At 46.6% G+C, this 26,877-nt stretch overlaps 1 protein-coding gene across 1 annotated transcript in view; it reads left to right on the top strand.

Annotated features, from left to right (window-relative positions):
• Positions 1-26,877, top strand: part of KIAA1328 (KIAA1328 ortholog) — a 174,238-nt gene that overhangs the window by 66,265 nt on the left and 81,096 nt on the right. The window contains exon 6 of the mRNA XM_088442410.1: positions 15,698-15,825. Coding sequence (XP_088298536.1) covers positions 15,698-15,825 — 128 coding nt within the window. The remainder of the gene's footprint in view (positions 1-15,697; positions 15,826-26,877) is intronic.

The following is a 26,877-nucleotide window of genomic DNA, read 5'->3' on the forward strand; positions in this document are numbered from 1 at the left end:
GACATGGGCCAAGTACAGCTAGGGAGAGTGATTGTAGTATTGGGAACACATTGCATGTATACGATAAGAGATCTTCCTATGCCTGATTATCGCCTTCTGTAGGTGAGCGCCTTACTGTACACATGTGAGGATACTTTTTGGTTCTTCCCAAGAATCACACGATTGTGCCCAACCTTTTCTTCTTTTGTTACATGAACTGACGTTGAGGAAATGAGGATCAGAACGTTGGTAGAAGTATGATCTAGATCAGGGCTGTCAAACTCGTGGCCATCCAGCTGCTGTGGGACAACATATCCCAGCATGCCCTGCCACAGTTTTAGCATGCCCTAATAGCAAAACTGTGGCACTGCGTGCTGGGATGTGTAGTTCCACTGCAGCTGGATGGCCACGAGTTTGCCACCACTGTTCTAGATTTAGCACTGTTATCCCTGTTACCCCTTTGTGTATGCTGAGATTAGTGAGGTGGTGGTGTCTGTCACCCCTCTGTCAGTGCCTAGTAGGGTCATTGATTGATGCATAACAAACGTTAATGGTTTGCGGTCTGTGGTTTTGCATTTGGCGGTTCTGAGTTGTTGTTTGTCTCATGGCACTTTGCCACGCCCCGGCTTGCGTTTCAAAGCCTTTGCTCTCTGCCTTCTCTTGACGCCCTTGGCACCGCCCATTGATCAATTTCTTACCGTCGATGGTATGCATCTTTTGTGCCATGAATGGAGATCTTCACTCTTGGTCATGTGTTCAGACATTTATACACTAGATCAGAGGTTCCCCAAGGCACCCTAGCGGTCCAGGTTTTAAGGATATCCACGGTTGAGCACCGATGGTTAAATCAAGGCTGAGGTATTAATTAAGTCACCTGTGCTCAAGCATGGTTATCCTTAAAACCTAGACTGTTAGGGTGCCTTGAGGATTTTGGGAATCTCTGCACTAGATCACTCCCACATTTTACCCCACCCCAATGATTTAGCATCTCCTGGTTCTTGGCCACGCCCCCTGCTATTGCATCATAAGTTTATCTAATCTAAAAAGATGTGGAATGCCTGCACCTCATGGGGGCAATGGGCTGCTGACCAGAATTTATGTAGACCTCGCATATATATGTGGAAAGGTTTTTTTGGTCATTGCATAGAACATTTGACTGGCGTACTGCTCCCAAACTAGTTCATGTGCTTGACCTGTCCTCAGTACAGAATGGAAACTGCAGCTCTGGACACCTGCACTATGTGCTGCTTCGCCAGCAGAGGGCAGCATACCCTCATTTTTGTCATCTCTCTAGGTTACTTTTACATATCAAGCATTTAACCCTGGTCTGTCAGGACGGGCTCCCCCTAGGTCTCCAGAAGACGCGTCCGTGCATGGAATAACTGCGCTGTGAAGAGTTAAGCGTAGAGTAAGAATCTGTTGTGGTCGATGTAGGCTGTGTGTAAGTGTTGCAGCTGTGAAGCTGCTGTTTGTGTGAAAGGGGAAGGTGGCTGTAGGGGACGGGATGGTAGAAGTCGCCCTGGCGCAGTTACTATAAACGCTTTAACGTCTGCGTCGGAATATGCAGCATCCTGCCATGTAAATCTCCTTTCCAGCTCTTTCCTCAAAGCCCCTTCTTCCGAGGGGAATCATTTCATGCAGACCCAATACACAAACCCCCCCCCCAAAAAAATCCCTCCTGGATCTATCCGTGTGCAGAATGTTCTCTGTTACATACCTGTAAAGGTGGTGGCATAAATGTCGCTGTAACTCTGGAGCTGAAGGGAACAGATTGCCTATGGCTAACTCCCATCTCCTCAGCCCAAATGAGAGACCATAAAACACATTTCTCTGTGTATAAGGCTACATTGCAGGAGATCCAGCACAATTCATGGGGCAGTCAGTTTACTGTTCATTTAAGTTTAACCCATTATAGCTGATTGTAATTTGTACCCTGGTGATCAATGATGGTGCATCCTATGATTCATTGCTGGGAGTGTTAGGATTATGAACTCAATTGACGAAAATAAAAGTACTTGAACGCCTGTTCACTGGGGTACAGTGTCCCATGAGTTGAGGGTATTTTTGTATCCCCACACTGTGATGAAGGGACGTTTTGTTGGTAGGTAACAATTTGAAAGTGATGGGAATACAATGCAATTATTGCCACTCGGATGGGCATTGAACAAGGTAACTGGATGCCTGCAGCTCCTGTCCAATCAGGTGCCTCATTAACGCCACACCTCCCATCCAGCCAATCAGATTATTGTGCCACGCTTGGGTTTCTGCCCTGCCTCGTTATACAAGTTACTGCCCAGTCACTCGCTCAGGGGGTCTGTGGTTCCAGTCATGCAACTTGTAGGAGGCACCACTGGAGGGCGACATAAAGCGGATAATACCTTGAGCTGGTCTTTTAAAAAGTGACATTTTCATTTCTTTCAATTTATATTGTTTTACTCTATAGTATTCTGCATCCTGATCATATTAACTAGTTTACTTGTTTAACGTACATGTTTGTGCCAAAGGAGAAGTGTATATCGCTCTCCGGGTCTTCCAACCACACAGACGAAGCACTCTGACAGCCCTGGTTTTTAAGTAGAACGATGATTCGTCAGACCTCAGGAAGGTTGTTTTCAGTGTCTGGGAGCTTGATTGATGGAGGAACAGGACAGACCTCTGCAGCCTGAAAATGTCCGACAGGGAAGGTGTGGCCACGCGTCCGAGCGCATCTTTACCCTCAGCATGGCGGCAACTCCCTAATGTAGTTGCGAGAAGTGTTTGTGCTGAGATTTGTTTCTCATTTCTCAGCAGGTACAACCTGGAGATGGTAATAAGTTTCTCTTGATTGAAATGATTATTTTCTCGGCGCGCTAGGGAGAAGGACGCGTTGAGTGTGGGCGCCGCTAATGGCTCTTTACTTTGAGGAACACGTAGGTGCAGTCAAGGACAGTAAGGAAGAGAAATAAAGCGAGCAGTGACATTAGGCTACCAATTTTCCCAGCAGGAGAGCGATGCCGGCTGATTTGTTACCTCTTGGAAACCCTGTTGGAGCCATATTGATAAATCAGACAGCACTTAAAATTTTGTTGTCTTAACATCCCTTTTTTTTTTTTTATGTCTCTATTGAACCTTTGCTGTAATGTGTCACACACTCGGAATATGCTGATTTCTCTCCCTCACAAGCCTCTTCCCGGAGCCCCGCGTTACTCCCATTAACACGATGCCGCTCGTAATTGTAAGATGATCGTCAGCATTTTCCTGTGTCGAATTCAACGCGCTCGGCCTTTTTGCAACTTCACTAGCAAAAGTATCGTTTCCATTATTCTCTAACAGTATGTTTTACCTAGTATCTCGGTGAATTGTTTTTATATACTGTTGCTGCATCTGTCCAGGTTTCATCTGTGACTAAAAGCTATACGTGTTTTTGAATCCGATGATTTATTCATTTCAATACATGTTTTGAGCTTTAAGTCTCCGAACCCCAGAGGGAATTTTGACGCACGCACATATACACACACACACATACACATACACACACACACACACATACACACACACACACACACACACATACACACACACACACACACATACATACACACACACACACACACACACACACACACATACATACACACACACACACACACATACACACACATACACACACACACACATACACACACATACACACACATACACACACATACACACACTCACACGATCCCAGAGGAAGAATCCTCATAAAGACATTTTCTAAACTTTGTACTTGCAGCAGCACCGGAGACTGAACACAAAACAGTAAATTAACGAGCGACAAGATGGGAACAGAGAGGAGGGGGAGTGAAATTAGACAGGAAGAGATATGTCACCCCGGTGGTTCATCAAAGTACACTCCTACATACAGAATAGAGGAAGGTATCTGGGAACGGATTAAACCTGGATCTCGGGCCTTACAGAATGGCTGCACTTGTCTAGCAGTATTTTCCCTTCTCATACATACCTAAAACATTTAAGAGAGACTCGCAAGCGACTTTAAAGCCTGAATAGACATAGCGGGCAAAATGTACTAAGCGGCAGTTTGACAGCAGTTTCTATCCTGTTCTAAACCCCGGCGGTTTGGTGGCGGGTTCTATTCTGTTCTAAACCCCGGCGGTTTGGTGGCGGGTTCTATTCTGTTCTAAACCCCGGCGGTTTGGTGGCGGGTTCTATTCTGTTCTAAACCCCGGCGGTTTGGTGGCGGGTTCTATTCTGTTCTAAACCCCGGGGGTTTGGTGGCGGGTTCTATTCTGTTCTAAACCCCGGCGGTTTGGTGGCGGGTTCTATTCTGTTCTAAACCCCGGCGGTTTGGTGGCGGGTTCTATTCTGTTCTAAACCCCGGGGGTTTGGTGGCGGTTTTGTAGCAGTTTCTAAATGACAGCCCTGTTCTATTCTATTCTAAAATGTGTGTTGAAAGCAGTTTTGCAGCGGTTTTGGCCTTAGTAAATCTGCAGATAGCAAAACCGCCGCCAAACCAGTCAAAGCACATTTTAGAATAGAATAGAACAGCGCTGTCATTTAGAAACCGCTGCCAAACCGCCGGGGTTTAGAATAGAAACTAAACCGCTGTCAAACCACCACTTAGTAAATTTTGCCCATTGTTTCAGTTATGCGGATTTGTCCAATGCGACACTGTTGGGCCTGGTCTACGCCGCTCTAGAAAACTAGTAGTAGTTGGGTATAGTCCTATTAGTTGTACCTTTCAGCAATAGGTCTGTTAATGCCCCTACCCACAGGGTCATGCCATGCCTGGCTCAGTACACAAGTTACTGCCCTTCATACAAGTTTATGGACCAGCTGTTGGAACGGCCGGGTGTGTACTGTACAGCATAGTCTGTTTTGTGACTGAGAGTTATCTGCTCAACGGGGAGCTCCAATGTCACGATTGCAGTAAGAGGAGCTAAAACTGCTGGTGCCCGGTCCTTCGCCGCTGGTGCAGAACTGAGCTCCCTGATATAGGGATGAATTTGATTTAATTCTTCTAGATATTTTTTCTTTTTGCATTAACTGTTTAATGGCTAATCTCCAACTTCTGCCCATCTACAATCTCTGACTGTTGTGGATGAATATGATTCTTGATAACTTAATAAATGGCCTAGTCAGTAGTACACTACGTAGACAAGAGGTTGGACACTGACAGCAAATAGATCAATGAGATGTTATTGACGTCAGTACTGTGTAGGTCACCACGTGCAGTGATTACTGCAGACGCCCTTCTTGGCAAACTGTCCACAAGTTCCTGGACAGCAGCAGGGGGTATGTTCTGCCATTCCGCCCGAAGTACAGTGACCAACTGTGACACTGAGGAAAGTCTGGCCAGGCCTGGAATGTACCCATCGCTCCAATTCATCCCAGAGGTTCTCAGTGGGGTTAAGATCTGGACGCTGAGTTGGCCAGTCCATCCGGGTTACCGAATCTTCTATATAACCAGTCCAGCGTCGCCCAGGAAACATGACAGGTGCCATTGCCGTCCTGATAAGATTTATTTCTGTAGAATCTGCCACAATGTAGGGAGTGAAGAGTTATGGAAAACATCTCTGTACTCCTCATGTTATACCTTCACGAACACGTGAACACGCTGTAGGTGCGCACCGTTACACTTGTGCGGGGGTGTCCAATCACTTTTATACTCATAATGTATAACGGTTTGCTGGCTAGTCTGACGATGGCTTCTTGCCTCTCGCTCTGGGACTCCAGCCTTTCTGGATCCATCTAGATCACATTGCCACCCTCCTATGGGGCTACCAGGTCGCTGATCTACTGATTTGTGCGTCACCCAGCACACTTCCAATACATTTCTTCTACTGTGCGTCTCGGTCGTAACTGCATCTGTGTGCGTGCATGCCGCGGGAAGCATACGCTGTGCGAATATTTAGTGACTTAGATGAATGTGCATTTTAAAAAAAAAAAAAACATTTTATCATTGTCACAAATGTCTGCATTGTGTGCCAATCAGAATAAGGTTCTAGGGCAGGAATGGCCAACCTGTGGCTCTCCAGCTGTTGTAAAACTACAAGTCCCAGCATGCACTGGTTCAGTTTTGCTATTAGGGAATGCTAAAACTGTGGCAGGGCATGCTGGGATGTGTAGTTTCACAACAGCTGGAGAGCCACAGGTTGGCCAGGCCTGTTCTAGGGGGTATATTTACTAAAGTGCAGGGTTTTTAGAAGTGGAGATGTTTCCCATAGCAACCAATCAGTCTACTTATCATTTATCTAGCACCTTCTAGAAGTTAATAGCTAGAATCTGGTTGCTAGGGGCAACATCTCCACTTCTAAAAACCCTGCACTTCAGTAAATTTTCCCCTTAGTGTTGTGCTGGCAGAAAGAACCTTGGAACATTTGGGGGGTGGGAGTCCAGACCCCCTATGATGGGGCTTCTCAGTGAGGAACACTGATTTGGACATAAAACCGTAGAGTCGGTGCTGTGAGCAGTTATATATTATTGCAGAACGGCCGGTCGGGACGCAGGACAGCATAAAAGGACATTACTCTCACCCAGGGGTAATGGCGTCGCTGCCCTCACCAGAACGGTGGAAGGAAAGAAGTTTTACTGCAGCCGTGCTAAGAAATGGAACGGCATTATTGGGAGGAATTTACTGTTCAGCCTTATTTATATATATAGAGATATATATATATATATATATATATATATATGTGTGTGTGTGTTTGCTGTGATGGCAGCACTAGTCACTGAGGCGGAACGTGGAGTAAATCTCTTATATTACCGAGGCACAGATAAACAAGGCGCGCGGAGCACTTTAGCTCACACTGTGCCGTGTAAGGGATGCCAAGTTCATTAAACTATTCATCTCCGCCAGAGACGGATGCAGCGGGTGCCCATAAACTCCTGTGACCATGCTGGGCTTTTAAAGGCAGGCTAGACCCAATTTAAGATGTGCTCCTGGTTTCAGTTTACACTTACAGCACAGCGATATGGGGGGGGGGGACAGAGAGAGAGAGAGGAGCCGTCAGCGGGCGTCCACCATGGATCTGTGATGGGGGAATTACGGAGCGTGTCTTCAGCACCTCTCCCATCTAGATTAGCCAGGTTATAAAACAAGTGTTTTGGTCCCACACCTGCATCGGGCCTGGAGGTGTCCTGGCAGCTGTAGGCGGCTGGTGCCCAATCTGCTGTCACTAAGAGTAAAACACTGAAGGGGGGGCGGGGGGGTTGGATGGTGTCGCAGTGAAATGAAGGTAGTTTACATCCCTTGTCGGACTCATTTTTATAGCATTTATTATATTTTACATATGTACAGCAGAATTTAATAAAAATATATAAAATTGCCTTACATTTAGCAGCAGTTTCAAAGAAAATGTTTGATTGTGGCAGAGTTGCTGGAGAATTCAACCCCCAATCATTATTTCCAACATCAGCACCACTCCCACCCCCTGCCTGCCACTGGCACAAGCACAGGTTTGCAGTTAGGGTATCGTGTAGTTGTCGGCATAGTAGTGGGTCAAAGTTCTGCCCGGCGCACTCTGCTATGATGTCCGACCGGGACCCCAACCACTCCATTAGGCATCCCCGACCAATTGCCGCCCCTCTGTGCAGTTTTCATCCAAATCCATCCAGTGGAAGGCCCAGAACAGGCTCCCCGGGTCGGGAGGCAATCGGGTAGCCGACTGCCTAAATACCGGCAGCCGGCTTCCCGACTGTCTTATCCCGGCATGGGTGAAATGCCGGGCGTCTAGATGTAGACGCCCGCATTTCCCCGACGCCGGGAGACCGGCGCCCGGCATCACAATCATAGTGATGCCGGGCGCCGCGAGCAGACAGCTGTGGGGGGGGAGGGTTAGGTTTAGGGCTCCCGGGGGGGACTTAGGGTTAGGCACCCCCCCGGGAGGGTTAGGGTTAGGCTAGGGGGAGGGAGGGTTAGGCACCCCCGGGGGGGCACTTAGGCTTAGGCACCCCCCGGGGGACTTAGGTTTAGGCAGCGGGGAAGGGGGTGGTTAGGGTTAGGCACTTGGGGGGGAAGTTAGGGTTAGGCACCCCTAAGGAGGGTTAGGGTTAGGGGGGTTAGGTTAGTGGATACTTACCTATCCACGATCGGGATTTCCAGCGCTGTCTGGCTTCCCCTGCGTCACACTCTGCTTCTGTCGGGCTGCGGCTGACGGGAATCGACGGTATTTCATACCAATTCCCCCAGGTCACAGTACTGCCCAGTTTACACCAATGGGAGGTCCATCCAGAACCTCAACCCCCTAGTATGACTTCTGGGATCCATTGTTACCACTCTGTGAGGTTTTCATCCATATCCATCCAGTGGAAGGCCCTGAACAGGCTCCCTGGGTCAAAGTTCTGCCCAGCGTACACCAACGGGAGGTCTGACCAGGACCCTAACCCCCCTAAACTGGGCCAGGATCCAATTGGACCACCTCATCCCAATCGGTGTAGGGGTGTCCGAATGCAGAACCAGACAGACATCCAACAAACAGACCAATTAGTTTTGTATATAAGACGTTGCACCACACATCACTGCTAACTTTTCCTCGTCTCCTGTAATGCACAAAGATATTCATTGTAAAGCTCCTTCGTATGTCCGTTCCAGAAGCACTAGAGCTGAATTGCTCCCTTATGCTTCAATAGGTCGGGGACTGACGTGAAGGACTAAATGTTTTCTGTCTCTTGCTTTGTGACTTAGATTATTATGCTGGCCATACACTTGCACGACCAGCATCAGATCCGATTCACCATCCGACTCCCCGGAGCTCCCTGGCAGTCCCTGGAGCATGTTTGTTGTTTTTCTTAGCACAGGATCTGTCGTATGATCGATCGTGTGCCTCACGCGCTCATCAGGGAAACAGTCATTGGAATGACCTTAATTTCCGCACGATGGATCGCATGAACAAAATAAACGGCACGATCTGCACACGATAGGATGGAACATATGGGCAGCACATCTGATCATAAGATCCGATTATAGGAGCTGCGGGAGCGCGCATCGGATCGTATCTTACTAAAATAATACACGATTTTCACAAGATCCATCTTATGACTCATCGAAAATCGGGCAATCGGCCCAAAATCGTGCAGGTGTATGGCCAGCAATAGAGTTATATATGGGTGTGATAATGGTAAGGATGAGGGGGGCTGGGAATTATTGGGGAGATGCTGCTTTATGGTCTGGATCAGCTTTAGAACTTGCCATGTGTAGCTCTCGTACCAATGTAATGTACATTTGCTCCCATCATTTATATGTAGCATCGTCTGTCACAAAGTTTTACATTTTTTGCTTTGTTTTCTTACCACCTTCTCTCCTGGCACTTCCCACCTCGGAGACCAGATATATACAAAATCGCCAAGCACACTCCTGCCGCCTGTAACGTACCCCGTACTCAGGCCCGCCAAGGCCCGTGCCGGGACCGAGTAAAAGGAAGTGTGGCGTAATCGCGGGAGGCGCGGCCACGCCCCCTTAAGTAAAAAGAAAAACTTTTCGCTGCGCGTTGGTGAGGGGGGGAGCAGTGAGGCCCCTCGGCCTGCCGCATAACCAGTGGGGGGCATGATCAGCATGATCGCTCCCCCCACAGGCATAGGAGACTGCTGAGCGTGTGCTGGGCTGCTGTGATGTAAGAGGGGGGGGGGGAGCAGTGCCGGACCTGAGTCCCCTCCAGCAGGCCCGGGTAATTAGTACCCGCTCCCCCATCTCGGTGCCCCTGCCCGTACTGCAGGATGAGGGCAGGAAAGTATGTTACAGTGCTCTAATGCCGCTTCTGCTTATGTATATGCAAATGTCGCAGCTGCCGGGAGAAGCATCGAGACACCACCTGCAGTTTTGCAGATCCAAGCATTTGCGCAAAATGTCGCGGCATCTGCGCACAAAGGCCGCAGCCTCTGTCACCGATCATTTGATTGTCGCAGTATTGAGGGAGTCTGTGGTCTCGCAGAATGTCCGTGGGAACGGAGACAACAGCACCATATTTCTTGCGCACAGGATCACAGTGGCTGCCCCCAAAACGGTCGCAGCACGCCTGCATTCTTTTCCAACACTCCCCATTAAATCCCCCCAAATCTCCCTGACAGTCCATCACACTGATTACATAGTCGCTGTATGTGACTACGGTAATCTACCATGATGCCTGCGCAGTGTGACGTAGACACATGCACCAATAGAAGGGCTGTATCCGTGTCCTATCCGGCGAAGCACCCAATCCATGGTTTTGGTTTGGGATTTCCACCAAATAATTGGGTTATTTGGAGCTAAAAATAAGATTATTTCTGTTGTGCAAGCAGTAAAAGTAACAAAACTGTATATCCTTGTGTGTGTATAGTGTATATAGTACTGCAGGACAGGGTGTACGAGTAAAGGTGCATACACACGATCAGATTTTTTCTTCAGATATGGACGATAACGATTTAAAAATCGTTCAGTCGTTCATATCTGAAGGAAAATCGTTCATATCTGACATGCCTGAACGATGGACGATCAACGATGCGCGTTCCCGTTTGTCAGATAACGATATCTGACATCTGATGGGTTTGCAGTCAGACTTGGACGATTCCATTCATTTTAATGCAGTCAAAAATCGTTCAGTCGTTCAAATCGTTCAAAACTTTGGTCAAATCGTCCAAATCGTTTAATCGTTCAGTCGTTCATCTGACAAATCTGACAAGTCTGACAAATCTGACCGTGTGTACGCTCCATTATAGTGCACCTGTTACTGGTTCTGTGCAGACAAGAGATTCACTGTAACTGGCTCATATATGAGACATCTCATCCTAATACCGCTCAGCTATCCTGAAGTCCCTCCTGTGCCCCTCTGCCGTTTCCCTTCCTAGTATCTCTATGTAGGATAGAAGTGGCGGAGGGATTATTGTTATATCAGCCTCACTCTCTGTAACGTTCTCACTATAATACTCTGCAGGTGTGGAGAGTAGATTAGCAACGTCCATCTCTCTCCCCCTCTGTCCAGGGGGAATCGGGACAAACCCTTCCATGAATACTAATCAGAGCAGAGATGGTCCCTTTGCCAGCAGCGCGTCCTGCTCCTCCGCCACTGACGCACACAAGCGTCGAAGCCCAGAATCACGTAATCTCATCGCACGGTCTAGCAGCAAGACGGGAGCTTCCCCCTGCTGCGATTTTATCTTTAAGTAATGGGCTCAATCTTCTGCATGCAGAAAAAAGGGATGACTTTACATCAAACATTTACCAGTTAATTACTTCATAATGAATTTTTCATAGGGATGCCTTGTAATGCACCAACCCATGGCTGATAGCAGGGGTCGGCCTGCGTGGGGTGTGGCAGCGAGCGATGGGGTCTATACAGGAGGCACAGAGTGCCGCTGGAAATATACATCATAATATGTGTACACTCTGCTTTTCTCCTCCTTTTAAGGGCCGTATTCAATTAGCAATGAAAACGGACGTTTTTTTGCGCCATAGGCGAAAACTGATGTTTTTCAACCAAAAAAGTCGATATTTTTGCCAAAAAACAGGCGAAAACGCAATTGGCGGAAAAAAACTGGAGAAGTTTTCTCCATCCCAGACCAGGCGAACAAAAAAAAACAACAAAATCCCTATTTTTGGCAAAAAATGTTGGGATTTCTTCAGAACCCTTTGGACACCCCCACTTAATGATAAAATACAACAAAAAAAGTTCGTAAGTTGCGCACTTTGGCAAAAAAACGACTGCACAATTTTGGCTGAATAAAAATCGTTGAAAATTATACAAAGCAAGTTTTTTTCCCCAGGAAATTACTGTTCCATGTAAATTGGGGGTATGTTAAAATGGGTGCAAGTATACTTTTGTGTCGTAAATACGCAGTTTTATAAACCGCCTGCCGCGACCATGTGCGATGTTTAAAACACTTGACGCAGCCATACTGCCTCCCGAATAATCAGACCCAATACATTAAAATTATTTCCAATGTTTTATTTTTACCCGAAATTTGTGCGGTCTTTTTTCGCCGAAGTGCGCAACTTACGATTTTTGTTTTAGTCATTTATTCAGTGTTCGCAAATACGCGCTATAGCCCGTATTTCCCCCGATGTCAGGCACTGGGGACCCACTTTTTTAAAGTTACCGGATCCCCGGGGTGTAAAGACTGGGCATTACTGCGTGGCATAATGTGTAAAGGGCATTAATGTGCGGCATAATGTGTAAAGACTGGGCATGGCTGTGTGGCATCATTTATAAGAGGTCAGGAGGGGTCTGAGCGTTTTATATAGGGAGCTCTAAAGCAAAAATTATGATGGGACCCAGAAACGGTCAGGAAGGACCCCATTTTTTTTTTGTTAAAGTGGAGGGTCCGTGGGACCCACATATTTTGTCACTCACCGCGATCACTGTTTATTATTATGAGGGGGGGGGGGTGTACAAAGGGTTCTGAAACAAATCCCCACATTTTTAGCCAAAAACAGGGATTTTTGCTTTTTTTTTTCACCTGGTCTGGGATGGAGAAAACTTTTCCATTATTTTTTTTTTACGCCAATAGCGTTATCGCCTGTTTTTTTGGAGAAAATATTGCCTTTTTTTTTATGAAAAACATCTATCGCCTATTTTTCTCCAATTGAATACGGCCCCAAGTATCTGTTCATTCATTATTAAGCATTATATTCTCTCTGTCTCTCTCTCTCTCGTCGCTGCCCGCATCACTGGGTCCCGTCGCTGCTGATGACGGGCTGGGTACACAATGTCTACTGTATATACAGCTTATATTCACGAACACCCAGAAAACCGGATCCATCCTTTTTCAGTATACGGCTTTTTCGTAACATTATACCTAGAATGGATCCAGCTTTTAGCCTTTTACACCTAGAACCTGGTTATGTGTGTGGTCTCTTCTCTTCTCTTACAGTTCTCATTTGATCAGAGTGTAACCTATCCCCTCACAGACCCATTTACCATTTTATGAGGCGCTGAGTTGACGTCATTAAATGGCTGAAGTGGCAACTCCCACTAATGTAGGAGCGTTCCCTTTAAATAAAGTTCCAGAGTAGCTGCACATATCCGCCGCCGCGACGCAGCAATCTCCTCATCCCAGCAGACCGGCAGGAGATGTGTCCGATGCTAACGGATTAAAGTAATCCCTTTCATCAACATGGGCGACCTGCAGTCCTGAGAACTAGCAGGCGCTGTGCAGGAATGGCTCAGCTCCCCTCCGGGCTGGTCCAGATCTCTGCTGCAGGCCCATCTTCCATCTCACAAAACATTCCTTTCCTTTCATCTCGTCCCCCCAGGGCTATTTAGCGTGCATGCTTCTGTAAATGATGAAAGCTGCTCCTGAAACATAATTCTTGCATTAAAATCAATATTTTTTTTCCTCTGTTTCCCCCCAACTCTCATTGTTCCTGGTGGTTTTTGCTCATCTCAAGAGTGGCCACTAGGGGGCGCGTTTGATTCACTTTGCCTTCTCTGTGGCTTTGACCAATGCTCTGCTGTGCAGATGCACATATGGCGGAATATTATCTTTTTATAGTTACAATTATGAGCAATTGGAGAAAATGACAGCTGAATTATGCAGTGTTCATTTTATTTGTTTTACTTTTACATTCTAGATTTGTGCAAATCCAAACATGAAATTAACATGAGGCGTTTGGATAAGAGAAGCCCCCACCCGTCCTATTCCCAGCACAGCCGCACTCCCAATTACATGCTGCTTACCTCCATATAGCCGACGTGTCATCTATTTTACCTGTCAGGCTGGCGGGACGCATAGAGGAGCAGTGTGATTTACTAACACGGGGAAGAGAATACAGCCACCAAATTGCAGATGACATCCTATTCCCGCTTTTCTTTTACGATTAGTTTAGCTTGGGCAGCGAGAGTCTAATAGAGAAAATCAGATGTGTAAATGATCTTTACCGTAGAGCGCGGGGTGTCGGAGATCCGAGGTTGCTGGTTTATTCCGGAACTGGGCGTTTCTGTGCCGTCCGGATGTTTTCGGCCCAGTGATAGTGGACGATTGTGGGGATTTAGATGATGTGCTTTTATATGTAGTGGTTCCAATATCCTGACCTATGTACTGGCCGCATGGTCTAGTGCAGTGGTGTCAAACGGGGGCCATCCTGCTGCAGTGGAACTACACATTCCAGCATGCACTGCCACAGTTTTGCTGTTAGGGCATGCTAAAACTGTGGCAGGGCATGCTGGGATATGTAGTCCTAAACAGCTGGATGACCACGAGCTTGACACTCCTGGTCTAGTGTCAGCGCACTGGTGACTCACTCCAGGGTATTCTGGATGGGGGTGCTTTTTTGCCGTCACAGGATGGACTTTCTAAGGTGGGGGGGTATCAATTAAGGGTGAATCCATTCGCCCGGCCAAATGTGCGCGGCAGCCGCCATGCTTTACTGGGATCTTGCAACAAAAGTGTTCGCTACCCTGTAGGGTAGCGAGCATTTTTGTGCGAATCGGACATTTGGCTGGCTGGGTGAAAGTGTGAATTAGTTGCTGTGGTCATTTGCCGCTTGCTGCCTGTTATTGAGTGACTACTTATTCCCTGGAATGCTCCGGAGTTGGGAGTAATTATAGATAGAATTTGTTTTTGCACCTTGACAAAACCATGGGGCGTAGGAGTTGGGGGCAAATTTAGGGTTTGACTCTAAGATTGGAGCAAAGAGTAAAATAAATAAATAAATAAATTTGCACCTGGAACACACCATGTAGCAATGCATGGGGGGGGGGGGGGGCAATTACATGTACTGTTTTTGCATGCAGGTTAAATACTGGCTGCTTCTGCATGTCGCCCACAGATGCTGGGCAGCTTTATTGTTACACTGCAATATGGAATTGGGTTTGGACAAATGTAAATCTCTCCGCACGTCTTACATCTCCCCACCTGCATTGAAGCATGGTTTGTCCAGGTGTGAAGCTACTTTTCTTTTTTGTGGCTTTGCTCCCAACTCTTGATTCGGGAAAGGACTTGACCTAGTTCAACTCTAAAGCGGGCCACACACTAGACCAACTTACATCCAACCAGCCAACTTGTTGATTGTTGGAATGAAAATCTGGTAAGGTATGAAAGCAAATGACAATCAGCACTTTGCTCCCAAACGCAGGAAAATGAACACAAACTGTTGTTTGAACAAATTGCTTAGATCAAACATTTTACAAACTTGTCTGACGACCATTTTTATCTGTTTTCTGGCATTTAGGAGCAAATTGCTGATCATCATTTACTCCCATACATTACCAGATTTTCATTCCAACCAATCAACAAGTTGGCTGGTTGGATGTAAGTTGGTCTAGTGTGTGGCCAGCTTACGGGGTCTATGTACTAAGCAGTGATAAGAGACAGAGTGAAAAGTGATAAGGTGCCAGCCAATCAGCTCCCAACTGTCATCTCACAGGCTGTGTTTGAAAAATGATAGTTGGAAGCTGATTGGCTGGCACCTTATCACAGACTTATCACTTTTCACATCACTGCTTAGTACATAGACCCCTATAATCACTATGTATTGTGCAGCTGCCCCAGTGCTTGTGGGCTATAGGCAGATGCAGCCAGCATTTTCCTTGCATGCACAGAAATGACACTCGCTCCCCGTCGCATTACATCAGGTCTTGTGCAGGTGTCGGTGTGGCCCTTTAAGCCCAATAAATAAGGCCTTGTGTGTGGCTTCTGCGGTGCAGCTGCTTAGCTGGGTCTAGACAGCCGGTGTCACTCTGCTAGATCTGAACCTGTTACACGAGTGAATTTATTTTGCTTTTCCTTCAAGAAACTTTCTGTGAAATCCCTTAACGATCATTTCTACCTCTGCAACAGCAGTACCGAGAGTGCCAGGAGCTGCTGAGCCTGTATCAGAAGTATCTGTCAGAGCAGCAGGAGAAGCTGAACCTGTCTCTTTCCCAGCTCAGCGCCAGGAGCAGTAAGCCGCAGCAGGTGAGCTCCCTGACCGCCTTATGATAAATCCCCCCCCCCCCCCTACCTGCCCCCGTGTTCTGTGCTCACAGACCTCTGCTTCCTCCAGCAACTCACAGCAGGTCAGGGAGGAAGGGGCTTGTTTGTTTCTTAATGAAGAGCAATTAGCTCTCAGTATATTTACTAATACAGTTGAAAGGACATTTTAATGGTTGAATCAATTATGCAAATGGTCTCGCCTCTGCGGAGGTGCAGATAATGCTTGTTGGACAGAGCAGGAAGTCTGTATAAACGCTGTATGTGTGTGGACAGGGTTTATACAGTATCCATGCCTAACGGAATCATTTAATGTTGGAGCCTGAGAGCTCAGCGGCTAAATTATATTGTGTAGTCATGGGTAGGGGGTTGGGGAAAATTGTACAATCACAGGGGGGGGTAACACTGGGGCCTATATACAGCGTTGTACAGTGAGTTAGTGTACATTGTACAATCACAGGGGGGGTAACACTGGGGCCTATATACAGCGTTGTACAGTGAGTTAGTGTACATTGTACAATCACAGGGGTAACACTGGGGCTTATATACAGCGGTGTACAGTGAGTCAGTACATTGTACAATCACAGGGGGGGTAACACTGGGGCCTATATACAGCGTTGTACAGTGAGTCAGTGTACATTGTACAATCACAGGGGTAACACTGGGGCTTATATACAGCGGTGTACAGTGAGCCAGTGTACATTGTACAATCACAGGGGGGGTAACACTGGGGCTTATATACAGCGGTGTACAGTGAGTCAGTGTACATTGTACAATCACAGGGGTAACACTGGGGCTTATATACAGCGTTGTACAGTGAGTCATTGTACAATCACAGGGGTAACACTGGGGCTTATATACAGCGTTGTACAGTGAGTCAGTGTACATTGTACAATCACAGGGGTAACACTGGGGCTTATATACAGCGTTGTACAGTGAGTCAGTGTACATTGTACAATCACAGGGGGGGTAACACTGGGGCCTATATACAGCGTTGTACAGTGAGTCAGTGTACATTGTACAATCACAGGGCTAACACTGGGGCTTATATACAGCGTTGTACAGTGAGTCAGTGTACATTGTACAGTGACAGGGGTGGTAACACTGGGGCCTATATACAGCATTGTACAGTGAGTCAGTGTACATTGTACAATCACAGGGGTAACACTGGGGCTTATATACAGCGGTGTACAGTGAGTCAGTGTACATTGTACAATCACAGGGGTAACACTGGGGCTTATATACAGCGTTGTACAGTGAGTCATTGTACAATCACAGGGGGGTAACTCTGGCGCTTATATACAGCGTTGTACAGTGAGTCAGTGTACATTGCACAATCACGGGGGTAACTCTGGGGCTTATATACAGTGTTGTACATTGTACAATCACAGGGGGGTAACACTGGGGCTTATATACAGCGTTGTACAGTGAGTCAGTGTACATTGTACAATCACAGGGGGGTAACACTAGGGATTATATACAGCGTTATACAGTGAGTCAGTGTACATTGTACAATCACAGGGGGGTAACACTGGGGCTTATATACAGCGGTGTACATTGAGTCAGTGTACATTGTACAATCACAGGGGTAACACTGGGGCTTATACAGCGGTGTACAGTGAGTCAGTGTACATTGCACAATCACAGGGGTAACACTGGGGCTTATATACAGCGTTGTACAGTGAGTCAGTGTACATTGTACAATCACAGGGGTAACACTGGGGCTTATATACAGCGTTGTAGAGTGAGTCAGTGTACATTGCACAATCACAGGGGGGTAACTCTGGGGCTTATATACAGCGTTGTACAGTGAGTCAGTGTACATTGCACAATCACAGGGGGGTAACTCTGGGGCTTATATACAGCGTTGTACAGTGAGTCAGTGTACATTGTACATTCACAGGGGGGTAACTCTGGGGCTTATATACAGCGTTGTACAGTGAGTCAGTGTACATTGCACAATCACACTGGGGTAACTCTGGGGCTTATATACAGCGTTGTACATTGCACAATCACGGGGGTAACTCTGGGGCTTATATACAGTGTTGTACATTGTACAATCACAGGGGGGTAACACTGGGGCTTATATACAGCGTTGTACAGTGAGTCAGTGTACATTGTACAATCACAGGGGGGTAACACTAGGGATTATATACAGCGTTATACAGTGAGTCAGTGTACATTGTACAATCACAGTGGTAACACTGGGGCTTATATACAGCGTTGTACAGTGAGTCAGTGTACATTGCACAATCACAGGGGTAACACTGGGGCTTATATACAGCGTTGTACAGTGAGTCAGTGTACATTGTACAATCACAGGGGGGGTAACACTGGGGCCTATATACAGCATTGTACAGTGATTCAGTGTACATTGCACAATCACAGGGGGGGTAACACTGGGGCTTATATACAGCGTTGTACAGTGAGTCAGTGTACATTGTACAATCACAGGGGGGGTAACACTGGGGCTTATATACAGTGTTGTACAGTAAATCAGTGTTCTTTGTACAGTCACAAGGGGGTAACACTGGGACTTATATACAGTATTGTTCAGTGAATCAATGCCATTGCTATGTCTCACAATTGTTTAATATTTATACAAAGAGGATTTTTTAGACTTTGTAACGATCAGCCTACAAATCTCAGAATGAGTTCCTCTCGCCGTAAGCCACAGCGGCGATGAGCGTTGCACTCTGCCTTGTGTTTGCCGAGAATCATTAGAACAATTGATCGGTTAATATCACATTATAACAGACTATGGGCTCTATTTAGTAAAGTAGTTTATAAAGTATCGGCACATTTCGGCGATTTTCACACTCCTCTTTGCGCTATATTTAGTAAAACACCTGCCGGAGAGGTATTGTGTAATCCTACCTCTCTGGCGAGTAAGTTTTGGCACCTCGGCATAAGCGGAAGGCTGAATCGAAGGGGACTTTGGGTCTGATTCAGAGCGGGACGCTCTGACCAGAGCGCTCGCTCTGAATCAGGGCCCTCCTCCATTAAAATGGAGCGTCCTCCTGGACGCTCGTATAGCTGTGGGTGACCACCCACAGCATATGCGAGCGTCCAAAAAGATGGTCGCGATGGTCTTGACCATCGCGACCATCGGACTTGCGACGGAAACCCTGCGGTAGGGTTTCCCAGCCACAAGCCCTGGAGTGATTTTGCCTCTATCAGAGCCAAAATCACTCCCACTGACATCACTAGTGATGTCAGTGGGGCCGGCTTCAGACGGTAGACGTTCCCATGGGAACATCTCCGTCTGGCAGGCACGCCCACCAAAGGGGGTGTGCTGTCAGTCACCATCGACAGCACGCCCCCTTTGGTGCGAGACCCGGAGCGACAGCTTGGCTCTCGCAGTCCGGGTCTCGCGCATGCGCATGACGGAGCTCCCTCCGTCGTGCGCATGCGCAGTGGGGAACATCGACCCACTTGCGAGCATACTGTCGCTTGCGAGTGGGTCTGAATGACCCCCTTTGTCCTTCCCTGAAATTCCTTGCACATAGGCCTGCTCTTGCCGCCTCGTACATGTGCAAAACGCCAATCAGCCGATTACAGACTGATGAGGTAAAACATGTAAAATCTGCATGCATACATATTAGGGTAGGATTAATATGCAGCCCTTCATACGGTTCCAATGTTGCCATCATTAAACAAATCCCTTGAAGTCAGAATAGTCATTATCCAACATAAATAAATGTAAATGTACGGTAACTTCGTCTGATTCGCCATTGTCTTACTGCTCCAAATGAGCCTCGCACGTAATGATGTGATGCCAGCAGGGATTGTACAGAAACCCAACGTGCCGCTCCTTGTGATGTGGCTCCTTGCAATGTGACTCCATGCGATGCGGCTCCTTGCGATGCGGCTCCTTGCGATGCGGCTCCTTGCGATGCGGCTCCTTGCGATGCGGCTCCTTGCGATGCGGCTCCTTGCGATGCGGCTCCTTGCGATGCGGCTCCTTGCGATGCGGCTCCTTGCGATGCGGCTCTTTGCGATGCGGCTCCTTGCAGTGTGGATCCTTGTAATGTGTCTTTCTGCATTCTCTCTCCATTCCTGATTGTGTGAGATCCGTTCTTCACACAGCCTTCCCATTGTTTCCGTACTTGGCTTTCCAATGCTTCTTCCGTTAATCCACCAGGAATATCTCTAATGTAGCAGAAACTTACTTACATTACATTCATGTTTCACAGTTGGTGGTAAATATGAGCTCATGGAGTTTGCGATTAAAGGTTCGTAGGAATGAAAGACCGTCACCACGTGTGTCACATTTATTACTATATCTTTTAGGAGATTGTTATATTTGCATATGAGCATTTCAGGTACAAGTTAAGGATCCCATATCCAAAGTGCTTGGGACCAGAAGTATTTTGAATATCGGATTTTTCCCTATTTTTGGAATATACACATAATGAGATTTTTAGGGGATGGGACCCAAGACTAAACACAGAATGCATTTATGTTTCATATACTGTACAGCGTATACACAGCCTGGAGGTCATTTTATACAATATGTTTAATCAGTTTGGGCCTTAAACAAAGTTTGTGTACAGTGAACCATCAGAAAGCAAAGGTGTCAGTATCTCTCAGTCATGCTCCAAAAATTCTGTATTTCTGAATATTTGGATATTTTGGAGACTCAACCTGTACAAGCAGTCGCGCATTTGTGGAGGACATATTCTAATTTCCAGCGATGGGTATGGAGTCGGGTTTTTCCCCCTCTCTTTTTGATGATAGCCCTGCTTGGTGGAAGAACGTAGTTCTCTGTCTGATGATGTGGGCGATGATGTCGGCAATGTACCTTTTCTCTTTTTTCTCTCCAGTCTTAGGGAAGATGTTGCCCTATAGGTGTATTTCCTTGTTATGAAGCCGCAGCACTGGTTCAGTCCACTGGTCGAGCCATAAATTCCACTTGCATGCTTACACTGTAGTTACTGTGCACAAAGATCGTCCCCTCTCGCCTTTTGGACCATTACCCACTTCTCCATATTGTCTGTTAATTGCGGCCAGGCAATCACTCCACGCCATCTAACGTTTTTACATCTGGGCACTCTTCCCCAAATCCTCTCTCCTCCTTTCAGTGCTCAACTCCTGTTTCATCAACTTCTAACAAAGGCCGTGTGCAATATTATATAAGAAAATTGTTTCATAACCCTATATTAGAATATTTCCTGATTTTAACTTACACGGTAGACAATATTGGATGGCTTACCATCCTACACCCCTTATACATCAGGATGGCTGAAATACAGTGACCTAATTAGGGATGTAGTTATGAGCTCAGCGGACGGCATGCCGTCGGTCTGAATCCTGACGCCAGCTGGAATGAGGTAACGTCTTAGCTGTTAGCCGCCAGGTGGGTGGGGTGAGGGGGGAAGGGGGGGGGAGTGTTAGGTTTGCGCACTCCTAGGGGTGAGGGTTAATTAGCTCCATTCATGATTTATGCATCATTCCAGTGCTATAATGCGTGTGACATCCTGAAGATAGTGCATTAAAGCCCTTAAATGTTGATGCATAAATTGAGTGTGTGTGTGTATATATATATATATATATATATATATATTAGTGTATCTAACACTGAAACGTTGACATCTGACTCCCGTGTCTCTGCCTGTTTATTGTGCCGAGTGCCGCACCAGCTTTCTGTATGTACTGCTTCTTGCTGTGAGGGCACCGGCCAGGGCTGTTATTTTTCTTGGAGTGCCGGGCCTGTGTATATATATATATATATATATATATAAATTTTTTTTACTTTGCAACTCTGAAACAACAGTCTGTCAGTGGCACCCAAAATGTGTGCCGCGGAACCCTGGAGTGCCCCAGACCACTTGCAGGGGTGCCTTGGGTCGGCGGTCCAGTACCAAATAAAATGATTTTTAGTCAGTGTGATAGGCAGAACTGGTGCTAATGGCTGCCAATCAAAAAATATGCGCAGCCCTGTCAACCATCGCATAACTGACCCTAACTAATGGTGCATACACACGATCAGATTTGTCAGATGCATTAAAATGAATGGAATCGTCCAAGTCTGACTGCAAACACATCAGATGTCAGATATCTAGTGTTCCCTCTAGCTCCAGCGGCAGGCAGGGCGCCAGAGCCAGAGAGGGCACCTTAGTGCGCGCGCACGCGTCCGAAAAGGGGCGTGGTCATCAAAAAGGGGGGCTATAGGACGCGTCCCCTTTTCGTCACTCTTGAGGGCGTGCCCGGCACTTACGGACAGGCCGGGTGGCCCCCAAGCGCTGCAGACAGGGAGAATAGATGCCGGGCACATACGCCCGTCGTCTATTCTCCGGTGGTGACCGGGTCACCGCACATTTCTCCACCCACGGGACACTGCGACCCGCGGGTGAAAGCGGCACCCGCAGGCTGTGAGGGCAGGGTGATTTTTGCCCTCCAGAAGGAGGCCAGGGTGCCGCGCCCCGCTAAAACAGCCTAGCGGGAACGCTAGATATTATCTGACCATCGGGAACGCGCATCGTTCATCTGACCGTGTGTATGCACCATATAGGGTGACATATAAACACAATTTAATTATTGCTGAATTTCTCAATAAGAAACGTTTGGCCCAGGGGTGGAAAAAAATGCTGATACTCTCTAGGGCGCCGTGATTCGAGAAAGTTTGGGAACCACTGGTCTATGTCTATTCATGTTACACTCCTTAAACACTGCAGTCTCTATGCAGGAAACCTAATTGCAGTTGGTAAAGGTGAAAAAATAGAATAATCCTGATAACATGTAAATAGTGTCGGCTGGTTATTCTTCCCCCATGGACACCTCGCACTGCCCACTCTATGTAATCAGGCATCCGAGTGGTCTGCGGTGACCCCCCACCCATTCTCCGTGTCTCTACCCCTAATTGTGACTGTTTTCTGCTACACCTAAATGCCCGTCCTGTCCGTTACCCCCGCTCTCTGGCTGTCCGGGCCGCTGGGTCTCATTGCACGGGCGTCAATTGCTGCGGTAGGCACTTACTTTAAGAGAATGGCCATCATCCGAGAGTAAAGCACATCATCAACATTTATGGGCTTATGGAATATAAAAGTACGCTCCCTTGGACTAAAAGCAAGCGCTCAAAGAGAGCGCGTCTCCATTCAGCGTTCAAGCCGCCAACCACTGCTTCTCGGAGACACGTCTTGTCCTTCCTCCTCCTCCGCCGCTGCCGGCGTCTCCCTAACAAACCGAGGAAAGTATAAATGTTCCTACTTGAATCTCATTTTAATGACACACTCGAGCTCGGGATCCGAAATGTCAGCCTTTGTATTCTCAAACCTTTAGAAAGCTGAATAACGCTGCACATAACAGCAATCAGCCCCGCGTAGCAGCAGGCTAAATATCAGTCTTCCAGAATAAATTTTAGATGAATCTGCTCTCCAGATAATTTGAATTTTAAATGTTTAAAAAAAAAAAAAAAAAAAAAAAGTGACATCTTAACGCTGCATACGGATTGAAGAGAGAGAGACGCTGTAATAATCCAAATTTACGTTTCTTTATTTACGCCGTCTTTCTCCCCAATAATCTGTAATTGACTGTATCCGACACAAACCAAACGACGTTCTGTTTTAATAATTTACTGCCCTCGTGACCTATAAACAGAAAGCCGTTACAATGTCCTCGCCGTGCGGCGTGCAGCGTCACGTTCCCGGAGGTATTTTGTGTGTGTTAAATACCGTGTGTGTGAAAGAAATTATACCTGAACATTTGGAAAACTGCAGCATTACGCTCCCCCGAGCTGTGTTTCGGGAGGGATGATTTGTCACTGCAGTTTTATAACACGGCGTCTCCGCCGCTCCCTCCCGTCCTGGCTCAAAGCACTTCCAACGTAACTTCATTTGGCTTCTGTAGGCTCTAACGTTGCCTCTTATTGAACAGGCTAGTCAAGAGGTCTCGGAGCTTTTAATTAGAGCTAAATGGAAAATCAGACTGCGCAGGTAAATCTCTGGATAAATTCTGGGTTGAATGTGTCCTGTGGTGTTTGGGATTTCAACCAGCATTCTGTGGCGATGGCTGTTCCTCAGTTTGTGTCCTTGCAGATTTTGGATAGCTGAAATGAAGAAGTTTCAACGTTGGCTTATTCAAAACGTCGACGGGTACATCATTTAGACATGGACATAATTTAGACATTCAATACAGAGACAGGTTGAAATGTCAACAATTAAAATGTAGACACAGTTGAAATGTCAACAGTATACATGTAGACAAATCAAAAGATCGACAGTTGAAATGTAGACACAGTGAAAATGTCGACTTAAGGCCCCCATACATCAGCAATCTGAAAACCACAATTGAACAATATGAAGATTTATTGCCCGATGTTAAGATTTTCCCAATCTAGCAATCTGCGCCCGTACATTACAGATCTTTTTCAGTGATTTGCAGATCGATTGCAGCAAGCACAGATGCAGTTAGGAAGTCGACGGTTGAAATGCCGATCGCCGGCTTCCCGACTGTCAAATCCGGCAAGGTACTAATGACAGGCTTCGAAATCCCGACGCCTGTCATTAGACCCACGCCAGGAGCCCGATGCCCGGCATACCGAACAAAGGTAACGCGGGCGCAGACAGCCACGGGTATGGTTAGGATTTAAGGCTAGGGTATGGGGGGTTAGGGTTAGGCATCCTCCCGGGAGACTTAGGTTTAGGCTGCGGGGAAGGGGGTGTTAGGTTTAGGCACTAGGGGTGGAGGTTAAGGTTAGGCACCCCTAAAGGAGGGTTAGGGTAGGGTTAGGGGTACTTGCCAAAATTAGCTATCGGGATCTGCACCCCTGTCGGGCTTAGAATCGCCGGCCATGCGGCCGGAGGTATTACATACTGATTCCCATTTTACAAGTAACGGTCTGCAAATCTGCTAATCATGTCCATACACAAGCAATCTACACCCCAATCCATCTGTGAAATCTAACATGTTGGACAATCTGATCTAACAATTCGAATAACTTTTTGGTTGCCATCTGCGATCTGTGAAGCCCCATACATTATCGATTGCTGATGTATAGCTAGAACCAGTAAACAGTGAGCCTGTCATGTCAGAAAGATTGCAATTGGCAATTCTGATTATACTACCACTGTAAATGCTAATTGCAATGAAACTTAAGGGGCCCATAAATCTACCGACAGATTGCCCAATATTCTGATTGGATCGGAAACGCCGACCGGTGGTCATCGATGATCGCCGATCCATCGGGGGATCGGTGAAATACTGCATTTTAAAAATCACCAACTTGCAAATCACGATCATATTTTGATCGTGATAGGGAAATCGGTGAAATGCAACATGTTGGATTTCACCGATCCTCCAATCAGTTGCTGGTGTATAGGACCTTTTAGTTTGTTTGTAATTGGCATATGACAGTATGTATGCAATGAGCTGCTGTGGAACTACACGTGCCAGCATGTGTAGTTGCATTTGACATCAATTGCCACGCCACTAAACCTCATGATGGCAGTTCTGCTTTTAGGGCTTGTTAAAATTGTGGCAGGGCATGCTGACGTGTAGTCCCACAGCAGCATACATTAATTGCCACAGACTTAATTTCCTTGGCCTTTAATGCCTTCCACAGTAGTACTAAATAATCGACTAATCCCCTACATAGTTGCGCTAAATAAACCATATACGGGAGACCTGCCTATATTTTGAGTGCAGTGACCTATATTATAAATGTCAACATTTTACTGTCTGTTTAGATTAGGTCAGATTGTCGACATAACTATATTTTGAATGCAGGTAAATCACTGTATGCGCAGTTAACGATATTGTTATTGGCACCTTCTAACCGCAATCCTAACATATTAATTTGATACAGATGTGCCCAGCTAGTTTGTTGCTCCATACAGCCATGCATCTCGCCCCACACAGAAGCCTTGAGTCACGCTACACACAGAATGTTTCTTAACGGAACGTAGTGTAGAGCTGGAAAAAAGTAATATCGTGTAATACAACTTTTTGTCCACCAGGTGTCACTTTTCCTAAACTACACAGCACATGCATCAGTGTTCCAATGCATTTTCTGTATCACCGCCTGATGATTGACTGACAGAAGCTGTGATTGGGTACACTACACGACAGGTGCAGCTCTCAACATGGCTAGAGTGTGTAGGCTAGTGGGGAAGGTCTGCGCCTTGCACCTTGGGGTCTGGGGTTCGAATCTGGAAGGGGAGTTTTTTCTTTTTTCTTCTTCTTTTGAATATTCACTACTAGATTTTAGTAGTGCACAAGCAGCTTCTGCTGATTAAAATGATATGCAGCATGCCTATATTCTGTTAAGGCATGGCGTGACTTGGTAGCGCGGGTGTCTTTTATGCGACTTTTTACCTTCAAATGCATCTAAATCATACAGCGAATCGAATTGATAGCACAAGCATCTTCTGCTGATTAAAATGATATGCAGCATGCCTATATTCTGTGAGCCAGTTCGGGTGTATCTGCACGTGAAACGTTACGTTACACTAATAGCGACTATAACACTTTAACGTAGTGATTTGCTTGCAGATACACCTGTACTGGCTCACAGAACATAGGCATGCTGCATATAATTTTAATCAGCAGAAGCTGCTTGTGTTAATAAGACACATTTTAAGGTACAAAGACGCATAAAAGACGCAAAAAAGAGGCTCGGCGCTACCTAGTCACACAGCACTCCTGTGACCTTAGACTCAAAACATTTCTCTCGACATCCCACCATTTGGCATTTCTGTTATACAGTAGACATTGTATTGTACACATAACGGGGCAAGATTTTCATAAAGAGAGATCATGTCGGGTTCAATACTTTTAAAATACACTGCTTTGCACTTCCCTTCTCCCTTCCTCTCTGTGTATGGCCACCCAAGTTCCTTCACCACCTTCCCCCACCATCACACAATTACTGTTGAACTCCATTGAGCTCATTGTATGGCTCACCACCACCCCCACCATCATTCGCTTCTATTCAATGCTGCCGCATGCAGAGCCCACTATTGAAGTTGTACACATTGCCTGTTTTAATTTGCACGCTTCACATAACATACACGACAGGTGCAGCTCTCAACATGGCTA

This window comes from Taudactylus pleione, unplaced genomic scaffold (genome assembly GCF_031769625.1).
Source record: "Taudactylus pleione unplaced genomic scaffold, aTauple2 ptg000311l, whole genome shotgun sequence".
In the NCBI taxonomy this organism is placed as follows: domain Eukaryota; kingdom Metazoa; phylum Chordata; class Amphibia; order Anura; family Myobatrachidae; genus Taudactylus; species Taudactylus pleione.